The sequence below is a fragment of the Hippocampus comes genome, unplaced genomic scaffold, assembly GCF_001891065.2.
Source record: "Hippocampus comes isolate QL1 unplaced genomic scaffold, H_comes_QL1_v1.1 scaffold20, whole genome shotgun sequence".
In the NCBI taxonomy this organism is placed as follows: domain Eukaryota; kingdom Metazoa; phylum Chordata; class Actinopteri; order Syngnathiformes; family Syngnathidae; genus Hippocampus; species Hippocampus comes.
The window spans coordinates 359,769-381,339 of NW_017805462.1; the positions used below are offsets into that span (position 1 = coordinate 359,769).

Consider the following 21,571-nt stretch of genomic DNA (forward strand, 5'->3'; position numbering starts at 1 on the left):
ACACACACACACACACACACACACACACACACACACACAACTTGTTGAAAGCAGTCTTGCGCTGTTTGGTGCGCTGTCAAGCCGTGTCAGATCAGTTCGCTGTACCTGGGGTCCATTCCTTGCATGAGTATTTCATCTTGTTTACACTCCACCATGTCATTGGTGAACATGGCATGAAAGTAAGGGATGGAGGCCGCCAACACGATGCGGTGGGCGCTGAATTTGTGCTCCCCCGCCTGTAGAATACATTCATCCACCGTAAGAAAGTCCATCTCGTTGACATCACTTGCATTCATCGGTTCAGTGCTTGTAAATAAGTACCCCAAAATTAATAATCAGAACCCAACTGAAAGAAAGAACCGTCACCAAATGAAATAAAACAGTGGTCACTCGTGTCACATTTGGGTCAATACAAAATTTTAACGGAGCATATTGTGATTTTAATGGAACTTGCTGTACTTGTTGATAGTGGTGGCACAACACTTTTTTTTTACGGTTTGCAATAATTCGGTCATGTTGAGTGGACACTTTAGGGAGCTATCGAGGACCACAAGTTAAAGTGGCCAAATCAAGCAAAGTCAGCATTTTGACAGTCATTTGGTTGGGAATGATAAGACTGTAACAACTTTGGATGAGTTAGGTAGTCTTATGCACGTGCAACTTTCAATACGTGTTTCAGAATTATTTTGCAGACGCCCCACAACTCAATTTGACAACCAATAATGTTCATTCACTCTCGTAGAACCTCCAGTGTCAAACACTCAACTGACAATCCAATGCTTTCATTGTACAGTGGGTCAAAGGTCAGCTAGCGTCTAGCGTATTGTGATGACAAGAACATACATTGAACATTTAATCATAAGGTGGCACCCCGGCCAAAAATAAGCCGCTCTTAATTCCAGTTAGCATGAGCTCAGCACTAAATGCTAGGCTAAACTAGCTTGCGGATACTTTGACGGTTGCCGTGCGAAATCGTTTAGGTTGTACCTTGAGCGTGACGTCACAGAGTTTCCCCTGCCGTCGAATTTCCTCCATGACGACATAACCTCTGCCCGGCAGGTCGTGCACTGAAAAATGGACTAAATCTTCGAGCTCCTCGCAAACCACCTCTCCCATCGTCAGCGTCGCTAACTGCGAGCCTGCAGCCCTCCGAGCCGCCGTAGCACACCGGAACCACTTTCGCTTGCCCTTCAAACCAAAAGAATAACAAGTTGCGAGGTCAATCATCGTCACGAATGGACTCGCCATGGCCCCTCCCAGCTGATGCGAGAGGGCAGCCATCCAATGTTGCCATTGTTACTGACAACTTGTGTTTTTTTTCATGAAAAAAAAAAACACTGTTACCAGATAGGATCCTTTTATGGAGTTATGAGAGCCTCCCAAAGAACCAACTTCACTGTTTGTATCGACCATTCAAAGTATATTATCTGAAATTAATGTAAAACTTGTCAAGTGATGTCAGACTGAAGCCGGTAGGTGAAGTCAGGGTCCTTTCTTTTTCCTATGTCGAAAACTGACCTCTCAGTTCAGAGTTGTGTTCAAGTGCACTTTCCTTTCCATTCCTGGTCAGAGATCAGAAAAATCCCATTTCCCACCTTCCTCAAATGCAGCATTAGTCAGTGCTCTAAGCATACTTAGATTGTCACAGGACTGCTGACGTTTCACGAGGTCACAAGAACGTCAAAACGGGCATCCGTCATTCTCCACCATCAAACTCACTGGCGCTGATCCTGCACCAATCACATTTCTCATTGTAGCATAAGCTCTTCTGTCAGTGCCACCATATCAGATTGCACTCCCGTGTCAGCATCATGAGCAAAAAAACAAACAAAAAAAAAGTGACCCCTCAAGTATGCTCATTTTCTTTGTTTTAATATAAAACCAAGAGAAACATTTACAAAATGTTTGTGGGCAGTCTTTGAGGCTCAAACAAAGTTGTCATAAGTCAGCTGATGTCACGTGGGAGCACAGCTGTGTGATTGCCAAGAAAGGTCACAATGGTGAGCGCATTCAAGACGGCTGATAGATATCGTCAACGTTCTTCACGTCCACTTCCTGTCCTCGTCAAGGTACAGCTTGAAAAAGGATTGGCTTGACCGTGCGTGGCCATTTCGCTGCTCATTCAAGTCCCAATTCTGATTCTCAAACCCAAACGGGACCTTACGCTGGCTCGTCGCAGTACTCGAGGCATCTTTGCTGACAGCGCTCGATCAGTGTCCACACTGACAGGTCTCAAAGGGGTTGTTGTTGGTTGGTGTTTCCCGCAATCGGTCGCCGTTGGCAATTGTTACCATCAATAGGTGGCCACTGGCGAGCCTCTACGCTGACGGGATGCCGCTGGTTAGCGTCAACGTTCATAGGGCACCCTTGACTTGCGTCCACGCTGACAGGTTGCTGTCGGCGCGCGTCTACGCCGACAGGTCATTGTTCTCAAAGCGCTCCTGTTCGTAGGCCTCGGCTGACACCTTGCGACCGCCGAACCAGCGGCGGTCTAAAGCCCGGACCGCTCGGTTCATCTCGGCTGTGTGGTTGAACTCCACGAAGATCTTAATAATGACATCGGCATCGGCGTCCTCTCCCTGCCGTTCCTGGTAGATGACCACTCGCTTGACCTGGCCGAACTTGCCGCACTCCTCCGTCACCTCACCCTCCAGGTGGTCATCAATGTCGTCCAGGCCAACCATGTTCCTCAGGACCATCACACGCGACTGAGGGCACAAAACCGCAAAAGCACATAAATATTACAGAACAGTCCAAGTACCAACCCATACCCGCTCCCAAAGGATGATCAAAGTAATCCAAAAGTAATTTCAATTTAGCCCCAAAGTAGTCGTCAATGTCGTCCAGGCCAACCATGTTTCTCAGGACCATCACACGTGACTGAGGGCACAAAACCGCAAAAGCACTTAAATATTACAGAACAGTCCAAGTACCAACCCATACCCGCTCCCAAAGGATGATCAAAGTAATCCAAAAGTAATTTCAATTTAGCCCCAAAGTAGTCGAAAGGGTAATGACACTCCAGTATATTTCAAAATAATGCCACGCGTAATCCCATACCAACCGAATATAGTTTAAAAGTAGAACAAAAATTAATCCCAAGTATCTCAAAGTATTCCAACAGTAAGTGCGTCCACAGTGTCCATGAGACGAGCTTTGGAATATATATTTTTTTTTACTTTGTGATTGCGTACAATCTTGTTAATGTCTTGGTGTCCGTCAGTCGGTTTACTCGCGTCCAAGGGCGCTCCCTGGTGCTGCTCTTCATCCATCCTCAGGGCAGGGGGCGTGGCCAGGACGGGATTGACCAGAGCCACTTGAGGCAGTCCTGTTCGAGCTGGGGTCACGCCTGAAACATTGACATCACATTCTGGAGCCAGGGAGTGGGCGGGGCATGATGCAGAGGTGGCAAGGTTGAAGGCTTCCCACCTGTGATGACGCCCGGAGCCTGAGCCGCCATGACGCCTTGCGGAAGACCAGCCAGCGCTCTTAGCACTGACGCGCCCACTGGATCCTGAAAGCAGCACCATGGCACACAGTCACGTTTTGAAGCCAATTAATTATTTTTTTATTTTTTTATGTATTTTTATCAGGAGTCATTTCAATCCAAATCAAAATAATGGTGATTGTTATTATAATTTCCAAAACGGCCCAGCCCTAACAGATGATGACATCATCAGGACTCACCTGGGCAGTGAAGTTGGCAGCCGCAGCCAGGCCTCCCGAGGCAGTGATGAGCGGCACGGGCGGCGTGACGGCCTTCCCAACTCGCAAGTACTGGCCGCCCAGGTCAAATAGGTTCATGGAGGCCACTGCGTCGACGGCTGCCTGGGGCTTGTCGTACTCTGGAGTGAAACTCAAAAGCCGTCAGTGCCGGACGCACGTCGCGTCTCTTTGCATGGCGTGGCATGGCGTCACATCTCACCGATGTAGCCGTAGCTTTTGTGGCGTCCCGTGGTGGGCTCGCGAGCCAACATGCATGACTTGATCTTCCCAAAGGCCTCAAAGACGCTCCGGATGTCGCCGTCCGACAGGTCGCGATGAACGGACGCCACGTAGATCCTGTTGAAGGCGCGCGCTTCCTCCGCCAGCTGCTCGATGATGGGTTGGGCCTGCCCGATGTTACTGGGCCGGCCCACCTGTTCAAAGTGTGGAGTCGATTGTTTGACACGGTCGTGGTCTACGACGGTGACAAACGTTGACCTCGAGCCAACCTTAATGTTTCGCCCTCCCAGGACGACAGAGTTCATTTGGTCCAGAGCCAGCTGAGCCGCTTCCGGCGTTTCGTATTCCACAAAGGCAAAACCCTGAACAAACAAACGCTAACTTAACATTTTGACGAATACAACATGCATGCTATATGCACCAATGAACAACTGAATGAGAATTTAGAATGAGAACTTTATGCTGCATGTTAGCTGTGACCTCTGACCTTATGCTTCATGGTGACAGAGTCCCAGGACATGTCGATGCTTTTGATGGGTCCGAAGGGGATGAAGGCCTGCCTGATGGTGTCCTCGCCCAGCTCGTAGTAGATGGAGCCAACGTAGACGCGGCACATGATGGCCAAGGCGCGCTGGCGTTGAGCCGCCACCTCAACAGCAAGTCACCACCACATTAGCTCGCGTCCCAAAAAGAAGATGTGAGCACTTTTCAATGACGCTCAAGAAAAAAAATAAAGTGATGACTTACTGACTGCAGAGGAGAAAGTTCTCCTAAACCCACCGACAAAGAGGCCATCTGACACATACGCACACACACACACAAAGAACAAGCATGAACACAAGTGTCCTAACTCATCTGTTGGCCGATGCTGAAAAATTAATGCAGTGGTACATCAAGTTACAAACTTAATGTGATTGGATGAATCAGTGGATGGGTGGGGCGGGCACAGCAGAGGTTGGCAGCAAAAGTTATCTTATGTTTGGAGGCAAAGGCAAACACTTGCACGAACAACTTGTTGACAAGTGAAAAAAACACCAACGAAGTCATCAAGGAGACGACGTTGACTCGACTGTCAAGCGGGTGTGTGCGTAATGTCAAAGTGACATTGCGCATCTGTGTACCTGCAGTCCACTCAGCTGCTGCTGTTGCTGCTGCTGAGCCATAGTCTGCCTGACCAGAACATTCCGGATGCTCTGCTCCATGGCATACTTTTTGGCCTGCAGAGCAAAACGGCCAATCAGATTACAGATACAACAATTCATATGCATTTGGTCAATTATCAAATTAATAGAAGTACTTTATTTATCATTAAGAGTCTTTGTTCAACTTTGATTAGCCTTACCTTCTGCAGCGCCTCCTGTTGTTCGAAAGTGAGCGGCGGCAGGCCAAGCCTCGTCGTGGTTGTGGTCGTGGTCGTGTTGCCGGTCGTGTTGCCTTGTCCGTTCTCCATGACAAGCATGCGCAGTGGCATCACAGCGGCCGCTGGCTTGCCTTACTCCGTTACCCTTGACGACGCCATTCAAGTGATTTGCAGCAACACTTTCAACTTTTTCGCATGAATACTTTGACTTTTATCTAACGTGACACAACTTTGGGGAGGCTAGGAGTCCAAATTTGTCATCAGGTGTCATAATCATCGTCTCGACAGAAACATTTCATCGTATCTTCCGTTTCTTGAGCTGAGAATGTTATTAATGTTGACGATGGGTTGGCACGCAACGTCCACGACACACACACAAACACAGGAAGGCTCGGTTAGCATTAGCTTAGCATGCTTCCGTCGAAGGAACAATGTCCACAATGAGAGCGTTTCACGTTCCTACTGCAAACGCGGCTAGCACCTTACACTCGAGCTCCAGTCCGGTTCTGTATCTGTGTGTCTAGCTGTGAGTGTTCGGTTCGGTCCACTGTTGATATTTTTGCCAAATGTAAGCATCCAACTGTCACTCGTGTGACTGAGCAGCTTTAGGGGAGGCTACGTCACTTCCGCTGGCCGCGCTTTCTCAATCAGCTTTCCTTTGCTCTTTTAAATTAAGAAAGCAAGAAAACGTCCGAAATGTAGCTCGCTCATTTGACATTTATGTCGGCATTTTAACAAATGAAGCGCGCGGATTTCTTTTTGTACAACGGGAACTATTTTTTTACTGTCTGCTTTATTTTTTGGGTAGTCGTGTACAGTAAATGCTATTTAATTGATACTATTCTACCAACGTTGTGCATTGTAATTCTTATTCCTGTAAACTGGAATGACTGGAACCTGTATAGCATTTTGATTGTCATTAAAAAAAAAATCTATCCTTTTACTCTGGGTAAAAGCTCTTATTTCATATATGCCAACTGTAAAATACAGTGGACCCATTCTTTTCAGGGTTTAGGGACTAGCCCGGCCTGCGAATAGTGAAAATCTGTTTAATTGACATTAGAAATTGAAAACAAAACAATGTCAAATTCTTAAAAAGACAGAGATAAGCTGACAAGTGTCACCCCACCAAAAACAAGGGTTGGTGTCCCCCACCCAATGCCTACCTGTATTTCATCATGTGGTCATAATGCGATTGAACAAAGATGACATTTTTGTCGGGTCTCCTGGTGGGGATTTTGGAGATAGAAGGATTCCACCCAGCCCTTGCAAAAACGTGTGCGTGTCTGCTCAGTGGTCAACTGGTTAGCACAACCAACTCACAGTACAGAGGTCAGGGGTTCGATTACAGGCCCCTGTGTCCCAGGTGTATATGTCCTCCCCCTGCCTGCATAGGCACTACAGTTCCCGCCAACATTCCCAAAACATGAACGGTAAGTTAATGAAACGGTCTAAACTGTGCTTGGGGGGGGTGATTGCGAGGGGTTGGATGTCTGTGTGTTGTGTGATTGGGTGGCAACCAGTTGAGGGTGAACCTCGCCTTTTTTATATATATATAGAGAGAGAGAGAGAGAGAGAGAGAGAGAGAGAGAGAGAGAGAGAGAGAGTTTATACATATCTATGTGTATACACATGCAGCCTTTCATCCTGGATTCACTGACACGCCCACCCCTGATATATTTCAATGTGCATGTGAAATTGACCACAGTGACGCACAGTGACGTCCATACATTGGGTGTGTTGAGTGATGCAAGAGTTAGTGTGTGAAACACAATACAGGAAACAAGCATTTTAATAATCCACTTATTTCCCCTTTCCTTTTCACATCTCTTGAACTGCCATTGACGGCTGCTAATGTCAAGATGTTGTAGTGAAGGACAGAATGCTTAAAGATCATTGACATTATGAAACATGTCACGTTGCCAATATAAGATGGTTTTAGCAGTAACCAGTGAATAAGTGTTCAACTCAGGATTTGCAGACATTAGCAAACAGCGCTTATCATGAGCATGGCGCTCACTGAGTTCCATAAATAAATCAAGTCCTCTTGTCCTCCAGAAGTGTCTCAGAGTAGCCCTGGGTGGCAAAGCTTCTCCAACTCCTTTGAAGTGGTGACAACTGGTTGCGATGGAGGAAATAGCAGCGCTTCATTTAGAAGGGCATCCCACCAGAGATCTGCCGGGCCACTTGCTCATCCGGGCTCTCCTCCTTGTGGTTTCTCTCGCGGTTCCAGTCCTTGAGGCCGGCGGGCAGTGCGGTGTCCTCGTCCTCACCACCCGTGCCCTCCACCAGCTCCTCGTACGTCGACTTCTCTGAGAAAGGACGTTTGCCCAGCAGCTCTACCATATCGTTCTTGTCCAGAACCTCCTTCTCCAGCAGCCGCAGTGCCACCTTCAGGAAGACAAGCCCAGAACGTGCAGAAGAATTCGCACGACAGAAGAGTGATTCCTCGCGCTCAGAGCCTCACCTTCTCCACCTCGGCCTTCTTGTCACTCAGCAAGCGCTGAGTTCTCCGGTAGGCTTCGTCAATGAGGCCACGGACCTCGGCGTCGATGAGGCGCGCAGTGGCCTCGCTGTACGGCTTCTCCAGAACCATCTCGCCCTGCCGTGGGAGATCAAAGGAGACCTGGCCCACCTTGGCGTTCATCCCGAACTGCACGATCTGCGTGAGCCACAAAGCCTGTCGTGAAGGAGTCGCATGGCCGCTCGGGGCGAAACTCGCTGTGTGACCTCTGACCTGCGCATAGGCACTCTGCGTGACCTTGCGGAGGTCGTCCTGCGCGCCCGTGGTGATCCTGCCGAAGAAGATTTCCTCAGACACGCGACCCCCCAGCGTCATGCACATGCGGTCCAGCAGCTGCTCGGTGGTGTACAAGAACTGCTCCTTCGGGAGGTACTGAGCGTAGCCCAGGCCACGGCCCCGGGGGATGATGGACACCTGGATGCAGCAGTCACCACACTACGTTCACAAAACACCACCGCCAGAGGTTTGGCGAGCGCGGGCGGGCCTACCTTGAGCAACGGGTCGGCATGCTCCAGGAACCACCCAGCAACGGCGTGCCCTGCCTCGTGATAGGCCACCGTCTTCTTCTCCTCCGGCTGGAGGACCTGCGTCTTCTTTTCCAGGCCTGAAACAAGAAAGACGAGGGTGTGTTCCTGCGTATGGCTGAATGAGGTGGGTGCCTGACCGGCGCTTACCTCCGATGACCCTCTCGATGGCCTGCTCAAAGTGCTTCTGATCGATGGCGTCGCACAGATGCCGAGCGGCAATGAGGGCCGCCTCATTGCAAACGTTGGCAATGTCGGCACCTGGTGACGACACTTTACCATGTTATATTTGGACTACAACTTGGTCGTGTGACAAAGTAAGATGTTTGTGTCTGGGGGGCCAGTCGCATACGGCTGAAGACAACTGTTCACCTTTGCAAGAGTCGGGTGCTTGGTAGCAGCCGCCAACCTCTTTGTTTTATAATTGTGGTCCTGCATGCAGTCTTTTCTTTCATTCTTATTTGTCATTGTTTAGTCCCTTGTCTACTAAAGGGTTCATGTTTTGCCAAATTTTGGCCACAACACTCTGGGGGCAAAACATCTGTTGACCCTCCAGTTGTGCATACTAACCTTACCTGAGAAACCAGGCGTGAGTGCCGCCATCTTGCGGGCCAAGGCATCTTTATTTGTGGCGGAGTCCAACTTGAGAGGCCGAAGGTGGACTTTAAAGATGGACACTCGTCCTTTGATGTCGGGAGGACCTGAAACGACAGCAAGGTTTGACGACGATGCTCGACAACGCTTCACCCCCGCACATTTCCCACATACCGATGTAAATTTGTCTGTCGAAGCGTCCCGGCCTCAGTAGCGCCGGGTCCAAGACGTCTGCTCGGTTGGTTCCCGCCAGCACCACCACGTTGGTTGCCGTGTTGAACCCTGCAACATACAGACTTGCTTCAGGCTAGTTTTTTTAGGGGTGGGGAGGGGGTCGGGGGGGGGATGCACAGTTCAGTGTGAGCCATTTGTGTGGTTCGTTTTCCTCATGTTTTATTTTGAAAATATTTGGATGCTGGTTTTGACAAAGACTTTAAAAAAAAACCTTCAGGCTACACGATCAATCCAATTGGAAAATGCAGCGGAACTACGAGGACCCCTAAAAATATAAATGACCGACACCACCATATTTGCGAACATCTCAGACACACCAGGGGTTCTGTCCTGTGTGAGCTACGAAGTCATACTCTACTAACTAAAGAGTGATACCCTTTCTCCCACGTGTGGCGGACTGGCCCAAGTTTGTGGTCGCAAGTCAAAGCAGAAACTCCCCCAAAACACAGAAGTGGGGTCACTCGCATGTCAAGGCGCCAGCATAAATAGCGACAATAGGAAAATGCCCAAATAACATTGCCGTCTGACCGTCCATCTCGACCAGCAGCTGGTTGAGGGTATTCTCCTGCTCGCTCTGCCCCCCGAAGTTTCCCCGTCCCCGCTTGCGTCCAACCGCGTCGATCTCGTCGATGAAGAGGATGCAGGGCGCGTTCTTCCTCGCCATGACGAAAAGATCTCGGACCTGCGTCGGAAGCGTGGTCAGCGAGCGGCCGGCGAGATGTGGAGCGGTTGGGCGGAGACGAGCGAGCGCTCACCCGGGCTGGGCCCACGCCAACGAACATCTCCAGGAACTCTGAACCATTGACGGTGATGAAGGGAACATTGGCCTCGCCCGCCGTGGCCTTGGCCAGGAGTGTCTTCCCCGTGCCTGGAGGCCCGGTCAGGATGGCGCCCTGGCGACGGCGAGGACAACGTCAATGGTGCCACCCTCCAATACCTCCCCACCCGTCCCCCGAGCTGACCTTGGGGATCTTGGCGCCGAGGTCCTGGTACTGTTTTGGGTTCTTCAGAAAGTTGACAAACTCCATGATCTCCAGCTTCGCTTCCTCGCAGCCGGCTACGTCTTTGAACTTGACGTCAATTTCGTCCTTGAGGATCTTGGCAGTGGTCTCGCCGACGCTGAACAAACCGCCCATGCCGCCGCGCCCGGGCCGGCCCGCCCCTGCCGGGCCTCGCCGTAGCATGAAGAGCAGGAAACCGATGATGAGGGCGGTGGGTAACATGCTCAGGAGGAAGGTCCTGATGTCCCGAAAAAAGACACACCGTCAACAAGACGTAACGGAAAGCGCAATATATCCACACTCTTCACATCAAACTTGAGGTGTATCTGCAGCAGGGATGCGCGAACAGCAACCCGTGCGCCGGACACATGTAGACTCGGGGTGGCCCTCCATTCATTTTGCAAAATAAATATGTCTACTATTGTACCGGGCACGAGTACTGTTTTCAACAGGTTGCCATGACAACTAAAGTCTGTAATATTTGCTTGAGTTTATTATTTTACGAATGTGTATTTGTCTCCATATTGATGTTTTTTCTGCTAAATCTTGGTCCAACAGCAAACTTGGTGCAAGTAATGAAAGCGCGTCTAACAGAGGATAGAGCTGATTTTGATGCTGTGGCAGAAAGATCAAGATTACGTATGCTGCTAGATCAATGTTTTTCAAACCCTGTGTGCCACGGTAAAATATCCAAATTGTATGGCTGTGAGGTCTATCGCCCAGAAAGTAATCGTGTAGTACCCTCCCATACCGCTAGGGAGCAGCAACAGCTAGCCAATTGCCTTGTATTTCGACCACGAGAGACAAGCGAATTTGCGCTGCATGAATGCAGGACGACAGTGAAACAATAAATATGAAAGATTATAAAATACTTTTTTTCTTTGTGCTCATTTGATTCCAATTCAAGCTGTTACAACGTCATTTTTCAATGTTAAAAACGGCTCTAGTAACAACACGTTAATTGTTAAAATAAGCGTTTTTGTTTTTTTTCTTCTTCACATTTTCAGCTAGTGGTGTGCCACGAGATTTTTTCAATGAAAGAAGTGCGCCTTGGCTCAAAAAAGTTTGAAAAACACTGATCTACTCTACTGTATGTTTGCCTCGGGCCCTCAAATCTCCAAATGACTAGCTCCGGCCCTGGCCTCAGCCAGGCAGAGTGTGCTCCTTGATGGCTCAGGCACTGAAGAGCAAGGGAGCTCAGAGCTGTGGCCACTCATGTAAATTGCACCACACAATGAACATTGTGCTGCCTTCATTGGTTTCACTCAGATGGGGGCTCTCTGACAAGTAGACGGCTATGCAAGGCTAAAGTTCCTCACCCATCGCTCTCGGTGGAGTAGACCACAGGAACGCGGTTCTCACCCTCGATGCCCAGCTCATATTGGGCACTCTCCAGGTTTCTCTCAAACGTGTCCACGCTGCCGATGTTGAACCACACGTACTGCTGCGGGGACAAACACAGTCCTACTTAAGAAGGTACCTTGGAACTTGGAAAAGACTGTGCTTGACTCAGACTTGAACTACCGTATTTTCATGACCATAAGACGCACGTAAAAGTCTATGGACGGGGCGCCTAATAAGGCAGGTGCCTTTTTAAAAAACATACGCTAATGTGCATGCATTCTACCATATTGTTTAAACTAGCGTACGTTTTACCGTGACGGAGTGCAATAACACAATGCATCTTGTGTGTATGTTAAATCCAGAAATAGCACCCGTAACTGACACTACGCCTTTTAATACGGTGCACCAATTGGCCGTGAAGATACGGTGCATCATTTGTTAAGTGTTGTCTGTTTATATTTGAAATTCAGCATTTTCCAAGCTCGTGTAACCATTTGTTCAGTTATGAAGATGTTATTTTACATATCGTGCATCCAAATCTGAAAAGCTACCAGGAGGCGATGAGGCCACCTCATGAAATAAGTTTCACTGAGGCAGCTCCTCATATTTGCAGTCAAGGATTCAGAAAAGTTTAACTTTATTTGGGATTATCAGATGAACTTTAAATGGTGGCTGTATGGGACGATTCCCATTTAACATGATCTTAAATGCGACTGGTACAAACAAAACCGCCAGAGGCTGTGCAGATTTGTGCAAGCACATTCCATGATGGAAAACGGTTTTGAAATGGTTCATCTTGGTCTCACTGATAACCATTCAACTTGCTTTGACATTTTTTTTTCCACAGCAACATTGGACTTTCACTTATCCACCAGCTCCCTCCATCTGCATCTTCTCAGACTTGCTGTCTGACTCACGTCCAATGGAAACACCAGCCAGGTGCGACAGAGACGAAAAGATGGCTGACTCACCCCATCCATGGGCATCTTCCCAGGAGAGAAGACCACTTTGACATAGCGCTTGTTTACCACCTCCAGTCTGTCGACCTGCGGCACAAAGATGAGGAGCCGCACGGCAGCGCAAATGTCATTAGTGTACTGTCATCGGCATCCGTCATCACCATCAGTATCGTCATTGTCGTAATTGTCATCGTCATTATCATCATCATTGTTAGCATCAGAAACGTCATCACTATCAATGTTTTATCATCGTCATGGTCAGCATCGTTATCAGCACCGTTGACATCATCACTGCCATCATCATCGTCATCAATGTTGTCCTTGTCGGCGTTCCCTCACCACTCCTTTGGACAGGAAGTTGTTGACAAAGTCCTTCCAGGTGACCTCTCGGCCTCCATCCCTGAACAGGAAGTAATAGGCCACGACAGTCCAAAAGGCCGCGCCGCTCAAGAAGTACATCCGGAACTCCTTCTCATCCCATGGAATGTCGCCCTGCAACCAAAGTTCTCATTTTCTTTCTCTTTATTATATTATGGGATGTTGATCACTTGCTTGATTGTAAAAGATATCAGCATTTAAGATCATGTGATGTCTGTTCCAACTTTCAGGAGAATTAACACACGTGTTTCACCTGATTGGCTGACACGCGGCATGTTTTGTATGCTGTCAGTTCCAGTGTCCAACTGGTGGTGCCCTACTGCAGGGGTCCCCAACCTTTTTTGCCCCACGGACCAGTTTATGTCAGACAATATTTTCAGGGACCGGCATTTAAGGTGTGGCGGAAATAATACAACAAAATAATATGGTATGAGCTGCATGGAAACTGTGGTGTTTTCGAAATATAATAATAAACACAAGGAGCGTCTAATCTGGCCGCAACACTCCGATCGCTATGGTAATGTTTAATGCCTTCAAAATACGATACAACGCAAATTCAAAGTGCATGACAATGACGACTCACCACAGCCCCGAGCTTGATTTTCTGCAACCAGACGGTCCCATCTCGGGGTAATAGGAGACAATGACACCTCAAGTGTGTCCAGTCTACTTCGTAATTTTGTTTTAGTCGCCGTTGCTGCAGAAAACCCCCTCCTCACACAGGTAGCATGTCGGAAATAGCAACAGTGCTACTGTGGCGATCTCAGAATATTCAGCCATAACTTTAATCCAGTTGTCTCGAACGTGCTTTTAAGGCCGCCGTCATTTAATCTCCAGCAGTTTTTTTACTCATTTTGCGAGCTCTGGTGTTTTGTTTTTAAGGGGAATCGGTCACGTGACGGAGAAGCGTGGCTTGACGTGTGTCAAGCGTGACACAGACGGATGTAACGGAGAATCCGGTAATTTTTCAAAATAAAACATCTTTCGTATTCCGAAATAAATAAAACGGAATTAAGGCAAGTTCTTTCTGTGCGGCCCGGTACCAAATGCCCTGCGGACCGGTACCGGTCCGCGGACCGGCGGTTGGGGACCCCTGCCCTACTGCACTAACCTTCTGCAGGCGGCTGTACCAATGTGAATCCTTCCGTCCTCCTCGCTTTCCACCTCCTCCTCCACCACTGCCTGCTCCTCCCCCTCCAGACGGCCCCACCTCTTTCGGAGTATCATCAGCTTTGTTGTCTGTCGACACAAAAACAAGAGTTGACACAAGGGCTGACATATTTACTTTTCACATCTACATTACTTCAGTGATTCCCAACCAGTGTCTGCTTTTACAATTAGACCAAGTTGGTCACCTTTGTCTGGAGAGTGAGTCTCCTTGGAATTCTTCCCGCTTTCGGGAAAATACTTCTCAAAGCCTGCAGAGAAAAACAAACACGTAAGTGCAAGTTTTTGGGGGGGTGGGGGGATGATGATGCTGCTGCTGAAGAACCTTTGGGAGGTCTGGAGGTCAGACTCCTACAGGCCACCAGGAGCTCACTCAACAAACTCCGCCCACTCGCAAGCCGTCTTGACACCTGGCCGACCAACAATAAGCGACCAGTCATTATTTTGTTAACAAGACGTGCAAAGACGCAGAGGTGTGTGAAGGGAGACGAGCAGCTTAGTGCAATATGATCCCGACACAAGGTTGAACTTCTCTTCACTTGAAAATTATGACGTCACATGCACTGTGACATGGAATCCTACTCCCGCTTGCGTTTTAATGACGTTTGAGAAGGGAGTGGTTCGTAAGATTTCGGTCTTATTTGTCAGCTGGTTCACTACGCTAGCAGTTAGCATGAGAAGGGGGACCTGACCTACCAGTAGCCTGCTGGTGGCGGGCGAGGGAGCCAAGAGAAGTCGCAGCGTGTTGCTGCAGCTCGCCGACAAGCGAAGGTAGCGATGGGCCATGGTCACGCGGACCAAGGCGGCAGCAGAGACTTCAAAAAGTAGCTCTAAGAAGAGGGTGTCACGGGGTACTCGTGAAGTTCGACATCTGTGTTCCGTAATCGTTCCAATCCGCCATGTTTACTCCACACATCTTTTTCGAAGCGGTTGCAGTAAGCCTGAGTGGCAGTGAGCAGCGCCCCCTGCTGGAAATAGCGTCATCACAGCCTCGTTCACCAACTAGGTGAACTACACTCCCCACAATGCACTCCTTTGCGACGTCACCAACTTTGGCGAGTCCGCTCTCAAGTGAGTCAACTAAAGGAGAAAATGGACTCAAAAGTGCCTCGGGTGCGTTGAGACGTCACTTACGCGAAACTGACTCTGATCGGCGGCGTCCGCTGAGCGTTTGCTAGCGGGAGGCAGCCGTTGCATGCCGGGTAGCCGAGGCGGTGCGCGCGGCGGCTTGTCCTGAGGCATGAGACGGCTGACCGCTGCCTACCTCCGCGGTCACATAGCACTGACAGCGGCCACGGCTGTGAGACAAGCGATGAGGTAACGCCAGCAGGCGGGCTCGGCGGAGCCCGTTTAGATTTTGTTCCATGTGGTTCGACTTGTGCTTGTGTACTGACTACGAGGACCTGACGATGCTAATGCGTCAACTGTTTAGCCGCTTTTAGCAGCTAACGCGACTTTTCTTGTCTTTTTTTCAACTCGGTCGTTGTGTTGTGACAGCGTTGACGACGCTGTTAGCCCCTGGTAGGTTCATCCGCGCTAACTGTTCGTTGTGTGGACTGCTGGTAGCCGCTGCTAATGGCTAACAGTCAGCCATCAGGTGTGACGTTTGATGACTTTGAATGACGGATGTTGAAGAAGCAGCTGTCCACAACATCCAGGGCAGTCTAAGGAACTACAGTATTCCTTTATTCCCTCCTACTTAATCCCTGCAGGCCCCCACAGTACTTGGATCATTCCATATAAAATATCTGCTGATAATCCCTTAGTAGGGAATGATTCGCCGCGATCGAAATTATTCATCATTACCTACTGCCGAATCGCTACATGGATATCTTGGACAGTCCACCGTAAAGTTGAGCCTAGAGCTGCAACGATTTATCAAATACTGCACTCCCTTATCACTTTCTTGGGATTGTTATTTAGTGGTCTAATACCGGATGCGATGACGTCACCGGAAGACACGCACATGCGTAGAGAAAAACAAGAGAGCATACACGGTCTTCACTCTTGGCCAGGACCTGCCAGACCTGCACCACTTGTGAACTTTTGCCAGACCTTAGTTATATATTTTCTGTAATTGTGTGTTCGGCACCAAATCAAGGACTGAAAATCCATAATCTGACCAGGCATTTTTTAACTACATGGATGCACATCACACCTTCTGATTTACTGAAATGGATACCCCCATTTTTATCCGACAACATTCAGCCTCCCTATTGACAAAATATGAGATTTTAAGTAGGTTTTGCCCAAACTAAATAATAGTTCATAGAAAAAAACCTTTATAGTGATTAGGGAGTCGGGAATGTGACTGTTGAGTCAAGCACAGTCTGGGCATTGTTACAGTATGGTGTTGTCATTTCTTGCCTTGTGACAGAAAGTGTTGTCATTCCACGTAGGAGCGCAGTGGCGCATCCAGTTGATCTGGCGTCGGCACGATGCTGCGTTGGTCCACCAGTTGGCACGCCCTAAGTCAAGTCGCCACTGCCGCATCGCCCACCATGTACGCCACCCGCCTATATGGTGCTGGGGGAGGGGGTGGAGTCAAACCTGGGAAAAGAGGAGGGCTGGCAATGCTCGAGGTGCCGCCTTCTCAGCCTTATCACTACCGGGTGCCGCCGCCACCGCCATACCCGGTCCCCCAGGGAGCACGCTTTCAGCCGCTGGCCGGCACCACGCCGCCGATGCCGCCCCATTGGCAGCCCCGCGCACACCTTTCCACCCATACGGGAGGCAAAAAAAAGACATGGAACTTCATCCATGAGAAGATGAGCTACGACACATTCTTCACCATGAAGCGACTCATTGAGCGCTCGCGCCGCCCAGACGAGGTTCTGCGCTGGTTGGCCCAGAACCCAGCCAAGATCTCCCACAACCACTATGCCATCGCACTGCACAAGATCGCACAGTTGCTGCAGGCCGCGCCCTTCCCACCGTCGCCCAACGACAGCACTGACGCATCGGCCGCATGCGGCCGGCAGGTTTTGGAGCAGCAGGACTTCTTGTTGCTGTGCGATGCCATCGTCAGCGACTGCGCCAACTTTGACAACTTCAGCATTGTCAACTGCCTCTATGCCGCCGCAGCACTTGGTAAGTGTCCAACCCAGAATAATATATGGGTGGGGGGGGGCATTGAGGAAGTGACTAATTAAGGTTTCCTTTATGTTTAATAATAAACATGATATGGTGGTCCCTTGTTTCACGAACAACCTTTAAATGAGGGCCAGCGTTGGGATTTCTAGATGGGCAGCAGGTGGAGGTCAGGGCTCTGACTGGGGCGGAGCTAGTGTGGCTTTTGGGGGAAAGCGTTGCCATTCCTTTGGGAAGCTAACGTGGTCGACTTTGTGTTGTGCGGGGGTCAGGACTCCCTGGCGACTGTCCAGTGGTGGCGGCGCTGGAGGCGGAGTGTCACTGCCGCCTAGTGCAGTTCAACCAGAAGGATGTGTCCATGGTGTTCAGTTCCAGCATCAAACTGCCCCCGGGTAGCCAGCACCCGCTCACCGAGGCCTGCCTGCTGGCTCTGGAGAAGAACCTGGAGCGAGAGCGTCACCCACAGACTCTCTTCCTGCTGCTGTCCTACTACCGCCTCAAACGGCGCATGAGTGCCCAGATGGACAATGACGGTGACGACAAGGCAGCTCCTGACCCCCAGCAGGTGCTGGCCAACAGGTAACGGCTTGTTGTGATGTCATCAAAGTGCCTGGTGCTAGGATCACTGGAGTCTTTTGGTTCGTCTCAGTTCTTTATTTGCAACCTCCTCCATCCCAACTTGTTGCTCCTTAGTGTGCATCAAGGACAATCGAGATCCCCAATCTGGCCAATAACAGCGCCGGAAGGGCGGGGTTCCAGGAGGCTTGCAAATAAGAGACTTGTGACATGCGGCCTTGAACTAACCATGCTGGTCGGCCTCCTTTCAGGAAGATCCTACGTCTGGTCAAACACACGCTGGCCAGCGTCAGTGGCGTGCGCGACCAGGAGATGGCGCTGCTAGACGAGATGTTAGCAACCTGTGCCAGGGAAGCCAACAACAAGAGCCTGGAGTTCATCTTCAGCTCTCACCTCTTCTACCAGAACAGACAGGAGAGGTTCATCAAAAGCCTGGCAGGTCTGTCTGCGCAAAGTAGCAACAGGACATTTGCACAAAAATGACAGCCTGGATTGGCCACTTCAAACTTAGATTCTAGGAATGACACAATTTTATCATGATATGAACCTCATGATACAATAATTGTCACAATATTGTGGGGAGGTTGGGGATGTCCAAAACCTCATGATGCTCAATAAAAACAAGCACAAAATGTGCTTTTATGCATAATAGCAGTGACAAAAATTGGCTTGGCCAGTCATTTCATTGTTTCGTTTTCCTGTTTGTGTGCCGTTGTTTTTTGTTAGATGAGCTTCCAAAGAAGGAGGACGGTCTGAGTGCCGCCACCATGTCGCTTATCTCGAAGTACGTGGCGCGCCATCGTCTCCGGGAGACGGCCTTACTGGACGCCATCGCCAAGTTCCTGGTCAGGAAGGCAGAGCATCTGGACAGCAAGGTGGGCGGGGTCGGCAGCTGTCCTCTGACCCATGACCCCTGTGCGTGACTTGATGTAACCCTGTGTGCGCGCAGGTGATCCAGAAGCTGGTGTTTCCCTTCAGCAGGATGAGTTACTGTCCGTCCAACGAGGACCAGTTCTTCCAAGTCCTGGAGGAGGTTCTGGAGTCCAAAGCCTTGAGCTCCCCTCTGGCCACCGTCAACATCCTCATGTCGCTCTTCCAACTGGGCCGCTTTCCGGGCGCCGTCCTGCATCGCGTCTTTTCGCCCACCTTCATCAGCAACGTCACCAGTGGGTACCACCCCGAAACTGCGGTGCCCCAGCCCCGCGATCTCACACTAACGCTCGCAAATGCCCGCAGACAGCCCCTACGCCCTGATCGTGCGCCGCTACCTGTCCTTGCTGGATGCCGCCCTGCAGCTGGAGCACCCCCACTACCAAGGACCCCGCCTGCACCCTGACCTCAAGGTGCTCATGTTCCACCAGGCCCTCACGGCCGATGAGGTCAACCGCAAGTACAGGTAACGCGCGCGCACCTGTCACTCAGTCAAGCCATTCACTGCAATCTACACAGACGTGACTCTCAAAAAAGACATTGAAAACATGGCATCTCCGCACTTCTGTGGGCTGGCATTTTTAGGCCGTTTCTAGAAATGCAATGATGAGTTGATTTAGGCAACTGCTCAATTATCAAATCAATTTTTTTTCGAGGCCTTAGCTTTCAATTTTCATCTTAACAGTTTCTGTCATCATTCATGTAAGCAGGCTGGTTAATAACGACTGTTTCGTTCTTATTTCATGATGGCAGCGTGTTTTGCCACATACTAGCACATGCAACGTATTCTTGCAACAACAAACGTTGCACTTAGTAGGCCTGCAAGTACTGATCCAAAGTGTGAACATGTCAGTTATAAAGGCGTCGTGGCCGAGGCTCTGCGGCAGCTGCTCGGAGAAGAGAACTACAAGCGCGACCAAGTTCTTGCACCCGGATACTACACAGGTACATACACACTCACCACACGCATCAAGTACACGCAGCACGGCCACCACAGGTCTTGCTATTTTTGTCCAGACTTCGTGTTGTGGATGGACTCGTCAGGTCGGGTTCTTCCCATCCAATCGGGCGGACCTTCGGTTCCGGGCTCGGCCCCCGTGTGCGCTCCACAGGAAGTTGATGACATCGGCGACTTGTCAACTTCCTTCGCCGCATTGGACGCAGGGAGTCGGGAGGCGGCGGGAGTGGCTGAGACCACAGGGGGCGCTGTGGAGCCCGGGGCCTTTCTGCCACAGCACACGTACACCCTGGCGGGGGGCGCTCACATCGGGGACAGCGGCGATCCCTCGGACTCGGGCCCCCAATATTACGTGCCAGTGGCTGAGTACCACTCGCTGGAAAGCCAGGACAGCTCCACGCTCAGCAGCCCCCCCTCCGACGGACAACCGCCACCCGGGGATGCAGTACCGGGGGGCGTGGGTGCTGCTGCAGCCCCCCCAAACACTCTCTTCCAGTTCTCCATTGGGAAGATGCTGGTGGATGAGGAGCGGGCGGGGTCCCCCGCGGATCAGGGGACGGCTTTCTACGAGGCGGGGATATCAAGCCATGCGCCCGCGGCCGAAGGGGAGGCGACGGAGCCCACAAATCCTCCGCAGGAAGACAAGCAAATAAGGAGGTAGGTACGCTTTGCCTTAGCGTCATTATGCGTGACATCGTTTTTGTTGACACCAGCTCACCTTTACGTTGAACAGCTAGACGGGCTATGTGATGCAGATACCCAATTGAGCTTAGCCATGTCAAAAAGAGCATTTCACAACAAAATTCTTCGGAAAATTAAATTTGCATTTCACACGTCGGCAACAGGATTTTGGTGTGAAGGGTTTTGGCATCACACAACTCTCCTATTTTGGCCACCAATATCCATGTGTAAATTGTGGATAACTGCAATGGAATTGTAGCTGTCTCAATCTCCAGTTTGATACCTGTGACTACAATTATGATGAGTCCCAATCAAATTGTAAATATATTACCCATACCTTGAAAGAAGATTCAAACTATTCAAAATGCAATGAGGAGTCAGAAAGATTTTACTAACTTTGAGATGTTAAGAAGATTTGCTATACGGAGCCAGAATTTGATGTACCGAGCCCATGAGCTGATGTAACGATACCACAGCAGTCACATTGTTTTTGTGTTCAAAACCTATTTTTCATTTGACTGCCGACTTTTCTATCCAACAGTTTGGGAGTCTGGAATAATTACTGATTGCGTTCACAAGCAATCACTCTTCCCTGATTCTCAAATCTACAAAGGGACCCGAGGGCTGAAATGATGAATTGAGCACTCCCTAATTTCTAGATGGGGTTTTATTTATTTATTTGCTGCCTTTTGTGTCACTGCCATCAAGCATGACGTGCCGGCCTGTCCCCATTCAGGTTGGTGATCTCTGTGAACGACAAGTGGCACTACTGCCACAACTCCAGCGTCCTGGTGGGCTCTCGCGCGATGAGGGACCGCCACCTGAAGCTGCTGGGCTATGCCATCCTGCAGGTACGACGCCAGCTGCGCTAATAATACTCATGTTGATGCTAAGGGATCCTGACATGTCATGTGATGTGATGTGGTGCAGCTGCCCTACCACGAGCTAGAGAAGTTGAACGGCATCGAGGAGGTCAAGACGTATCTCCGCGCCAAACTCTACGACATACCGCCGTGATGTGCAGCCATCAATGCTTTTGGCTTTGTTGCTTTTTTGGACTGTTTCCAGCTGGTCAAAGGTTTTTTGGAAATGTGACAAAAGGTTGACGGTGGCACGTTGAATCATGTGTGCATGTGATCCAGGGTAACAGCGCATGTTTTGATTTTTTTTTTTTTTTAAAGTGTATGGCAGCAAGGGATGATGGCTAATGGATGAGGTGAAAGGTCAGATTATTTATCAAGCAATGCATTGTTTATATTCAATAAATTTGGTCTTGTCACATGACCATGGCCTGAGATGTTGTCAT

At 49.8% G+C, this 21,571-nt stretch overlaps 4 protein-coding genes across 8 annotated transcripts in view; 1 reads left to right on the forward strand and 3 right to left on the reverse strand.

The window, feature by feature from the left end:
• klhl18 (kelch-like family member 18) overlaps positions 1 to 1,176 on the reverse strand; it is a 5,195-nt gene extending 4,019 nt beyond the window's left edge. The window contains exons 1-2 of the mRNA XM_019874978.1: positions 988 to 1,176; positions 106 to 236 (exon numbers count right to left, since the gene is read on the reverse strand). Coding sequence (XP_019730537.1) covers positions 106 to 236; positions 988 to 1,116 — 260 coding nt within the window. The 5' untranslated portion in view covers positions 1,117 to 1,176. The remainder of the gene's footprint in view (positions 1 to 105; positions 237 to 987) is intronic.
• Positions 1,177 to 1,853: 677 nt separating this feature from the next.
• Positions 1,854 to 5,950, reverse strand: puf60a (poly-U binding splicing factor a). Of its 3 annotated transcripts, XM_019874981.1 has the most exons (11): positions 5,792 to 5,950; positions 5,288 to 5,450; positions 5,067 to 5,162; positions 4,693 to 4,740; positions 4,433 to 4,594; positions 4,215 to 4,307; positions 3,926 to 4,139; positions 3,688 to 3,845; positions 3,430 to 3,514; positions 3,180 to 3,349; positions 1,854 to 2,708 (listed from the first exon to the last, which is right to left on the reverse strand). In XM_019874981.1, exons 2-11 carry the CDS (start codon positions 5,414 to 5,416, stop codon positions 2,409 to 2,411), a joined length of 1,455 nt encoding a protein of 484 aa, XP_019730540.1. In that variant the 5' UTR covers positions 5,417 to 5,450; positions 5,792 to 5,950; the 3' UTR covers positions 1,854 to 2,408. The 3 variants fall into 3 exon arrangements, with proteins under 3 accessions (XP_019730540.1, XP_019730539.1, XP_019730541.1); XM_019874980.1 differs by having other exon boundaries at positions 5,288 to 5,950; XM_019874982.1 differs by having other exon boundaries at positions 3,195 to 3,349; positions 5,288 to 5,949.
• Positions 5,951 to 7,079: 1,129 nt separating this feature from the next.
• On the reverse strand, positions 7,080 to 14,946 carry afg3l2 (AFG3-like AAA ATPase 2). Of its 2 annotated transcripts, none has more exons than XM_019874972.1 (17): positions 14,727 to 14,945; positions 14,356 to 14,440; positions 14,219 to 14,281; positions 13,975 to 14,102; positions 12,825 to 12,977; positions 12,498 to 12,572; positions 11,502 to 11,626; positions 10,144 to 10,420; positions 9,937 to 10,074; positions 9,710 to 9,863; positions 9,122 to 9,229; positions 8,929 to 9,054; positions 8,504 to 8,614; positions 8,318 to 8,433; positions 8,043 to 8,243; positions 7,773 to 7,967; positions 7,080 to 7,696 (listed from the first exon to the last, which is right to left on the reverse strand). In XM_019874972.1, the coding sequence occupies exons 1-17, from the start codon at positions 14,814 to 14,816 to the stop codon at positions 7,457 to 7,459; spliced, it is 2,385 nt and encodes a 794-aa protein (XP_019730531.1). In that variant the 5' UTR covers positions 14,817 to 14,945; the 3' UTR covers positions 7,080 to 7,456. The 2 variants fall into 2 exon arrangements, with proteins under 2 accessions (XP_019730531.1, XP_019730532.1); XM_019874973.1 differs by having other exon boundaries at positions 7,457 to 7,696; positions 11,502 to 11,623; positions 14,727 to 14,946.
• Positions 14,947 to 15,062: 116 nt separating this feature from the next.
• fastk (Fas-activated serine/threonine kinase) lies at positions 15,063 to 21,549 on the forward strand. Of its 2 annotated transcripts, none has more exons than XM_019874971.1 (11): positions 15,063 to 15,143; positions 16,430 to 17,120; positions 17,393 to 17,699; positions 17,948 to 18,135; positions 18,423 to 18,571; positions 18,646 to 18,862; positions 18,933 to 19,092; positions 19,480 to 19,571; positions 19,644 to 20,241; positions 21,002 to 21,116; positions 21,196 to 21,549. In XM_019874971.1, exons 2-11 carry the CDS (start codon positions 16,469 to 16,471, stop codon positions 21,280 to 21,282), a joined length of 2,565 nt encoding a protein of 854 aa, XP_019730530.1. In that variant the 5' UTR covers positions 15,063 to 15,143; positions 16,430 to 16,468; the 3' UTR covers positions 21,283 to 21,549. The 2 variants fall into 2 exon arrangements, with proteins under 2 accessions (XP_019730530.1, XP_019730529.1); XM_019874970.1 differs by having other exon boundaries at positions 15,109 to 15,347.
• The last annotated feature ends 22 nt before the right edge of the window (positions 21,550 to 21,571 follow it).

Bases quoted from the DNA above. Each gene is read 5' to 3' on its own strand.
- puf60a (XM_019874981.1), bottom strand. From the start codon at position 5,416: ATGCCACTGCGCATGCTTGTCATGGAGAACGGACAAGGCAACACGACC. The intron at 4,741-5,066 runs GTACACAGATGC...CGTATGTGTCAG, and splicing joins AGCAGCTGAGTGGACTGCAG to ATGGCCTCTTTGTCGGTGGG. The intron at 4,308-4,432 runs GTCAGAGGTCAC...TTGTTTGTTCAG, and splicing joins CTGTCACCATGAAGCATAAG to GGTTTTGCCTTTGTGGAATA.
- afg3l2 (XM_019874972.1), bottom strand. From the start codon at position 14,816: ATGGCCCATCGCTACCTTCGCTTGTCGGCGAGCTGCAGCAACACGCTG. The intron at 12,978-13,974 runs GTTAGTGCAGTA...CTTTGGTTGCAG, and splicing joins GGTACAGCCGCCTGCAGAAG to GGCGACATTCCATGGGATGA. The intron at 12,573-12,824 runs GTGAGGGAACGC...TTTGTGCCGCAG, and splicing joins ACTTCCTGTCCAAAGGAGTG to GTCGACAGACTGGAGGTGGT.
- fastk (XM_019874971.1), top strand. From the start codon at position 16,469: ATGCTGCGTTGGTCCACCAGTTGGCACGCCCTAAGTCAAGTCGCCACT. The intron at 17,121-17,392 runs GTAAGTGTCCAA...TGCGGGGGTCAG, and splicing joins CTATGCCGCCGCAGCACTTG to GACTCCCTGGCGACTGTCCA. The intron at 20,242-21,001 runs GTAGGTACGCTT...GTCCCCATTCAG, and splicing joins GAAGACAAGCAAATAAGGAG to GTTGGTGATCTCTGTGAACG.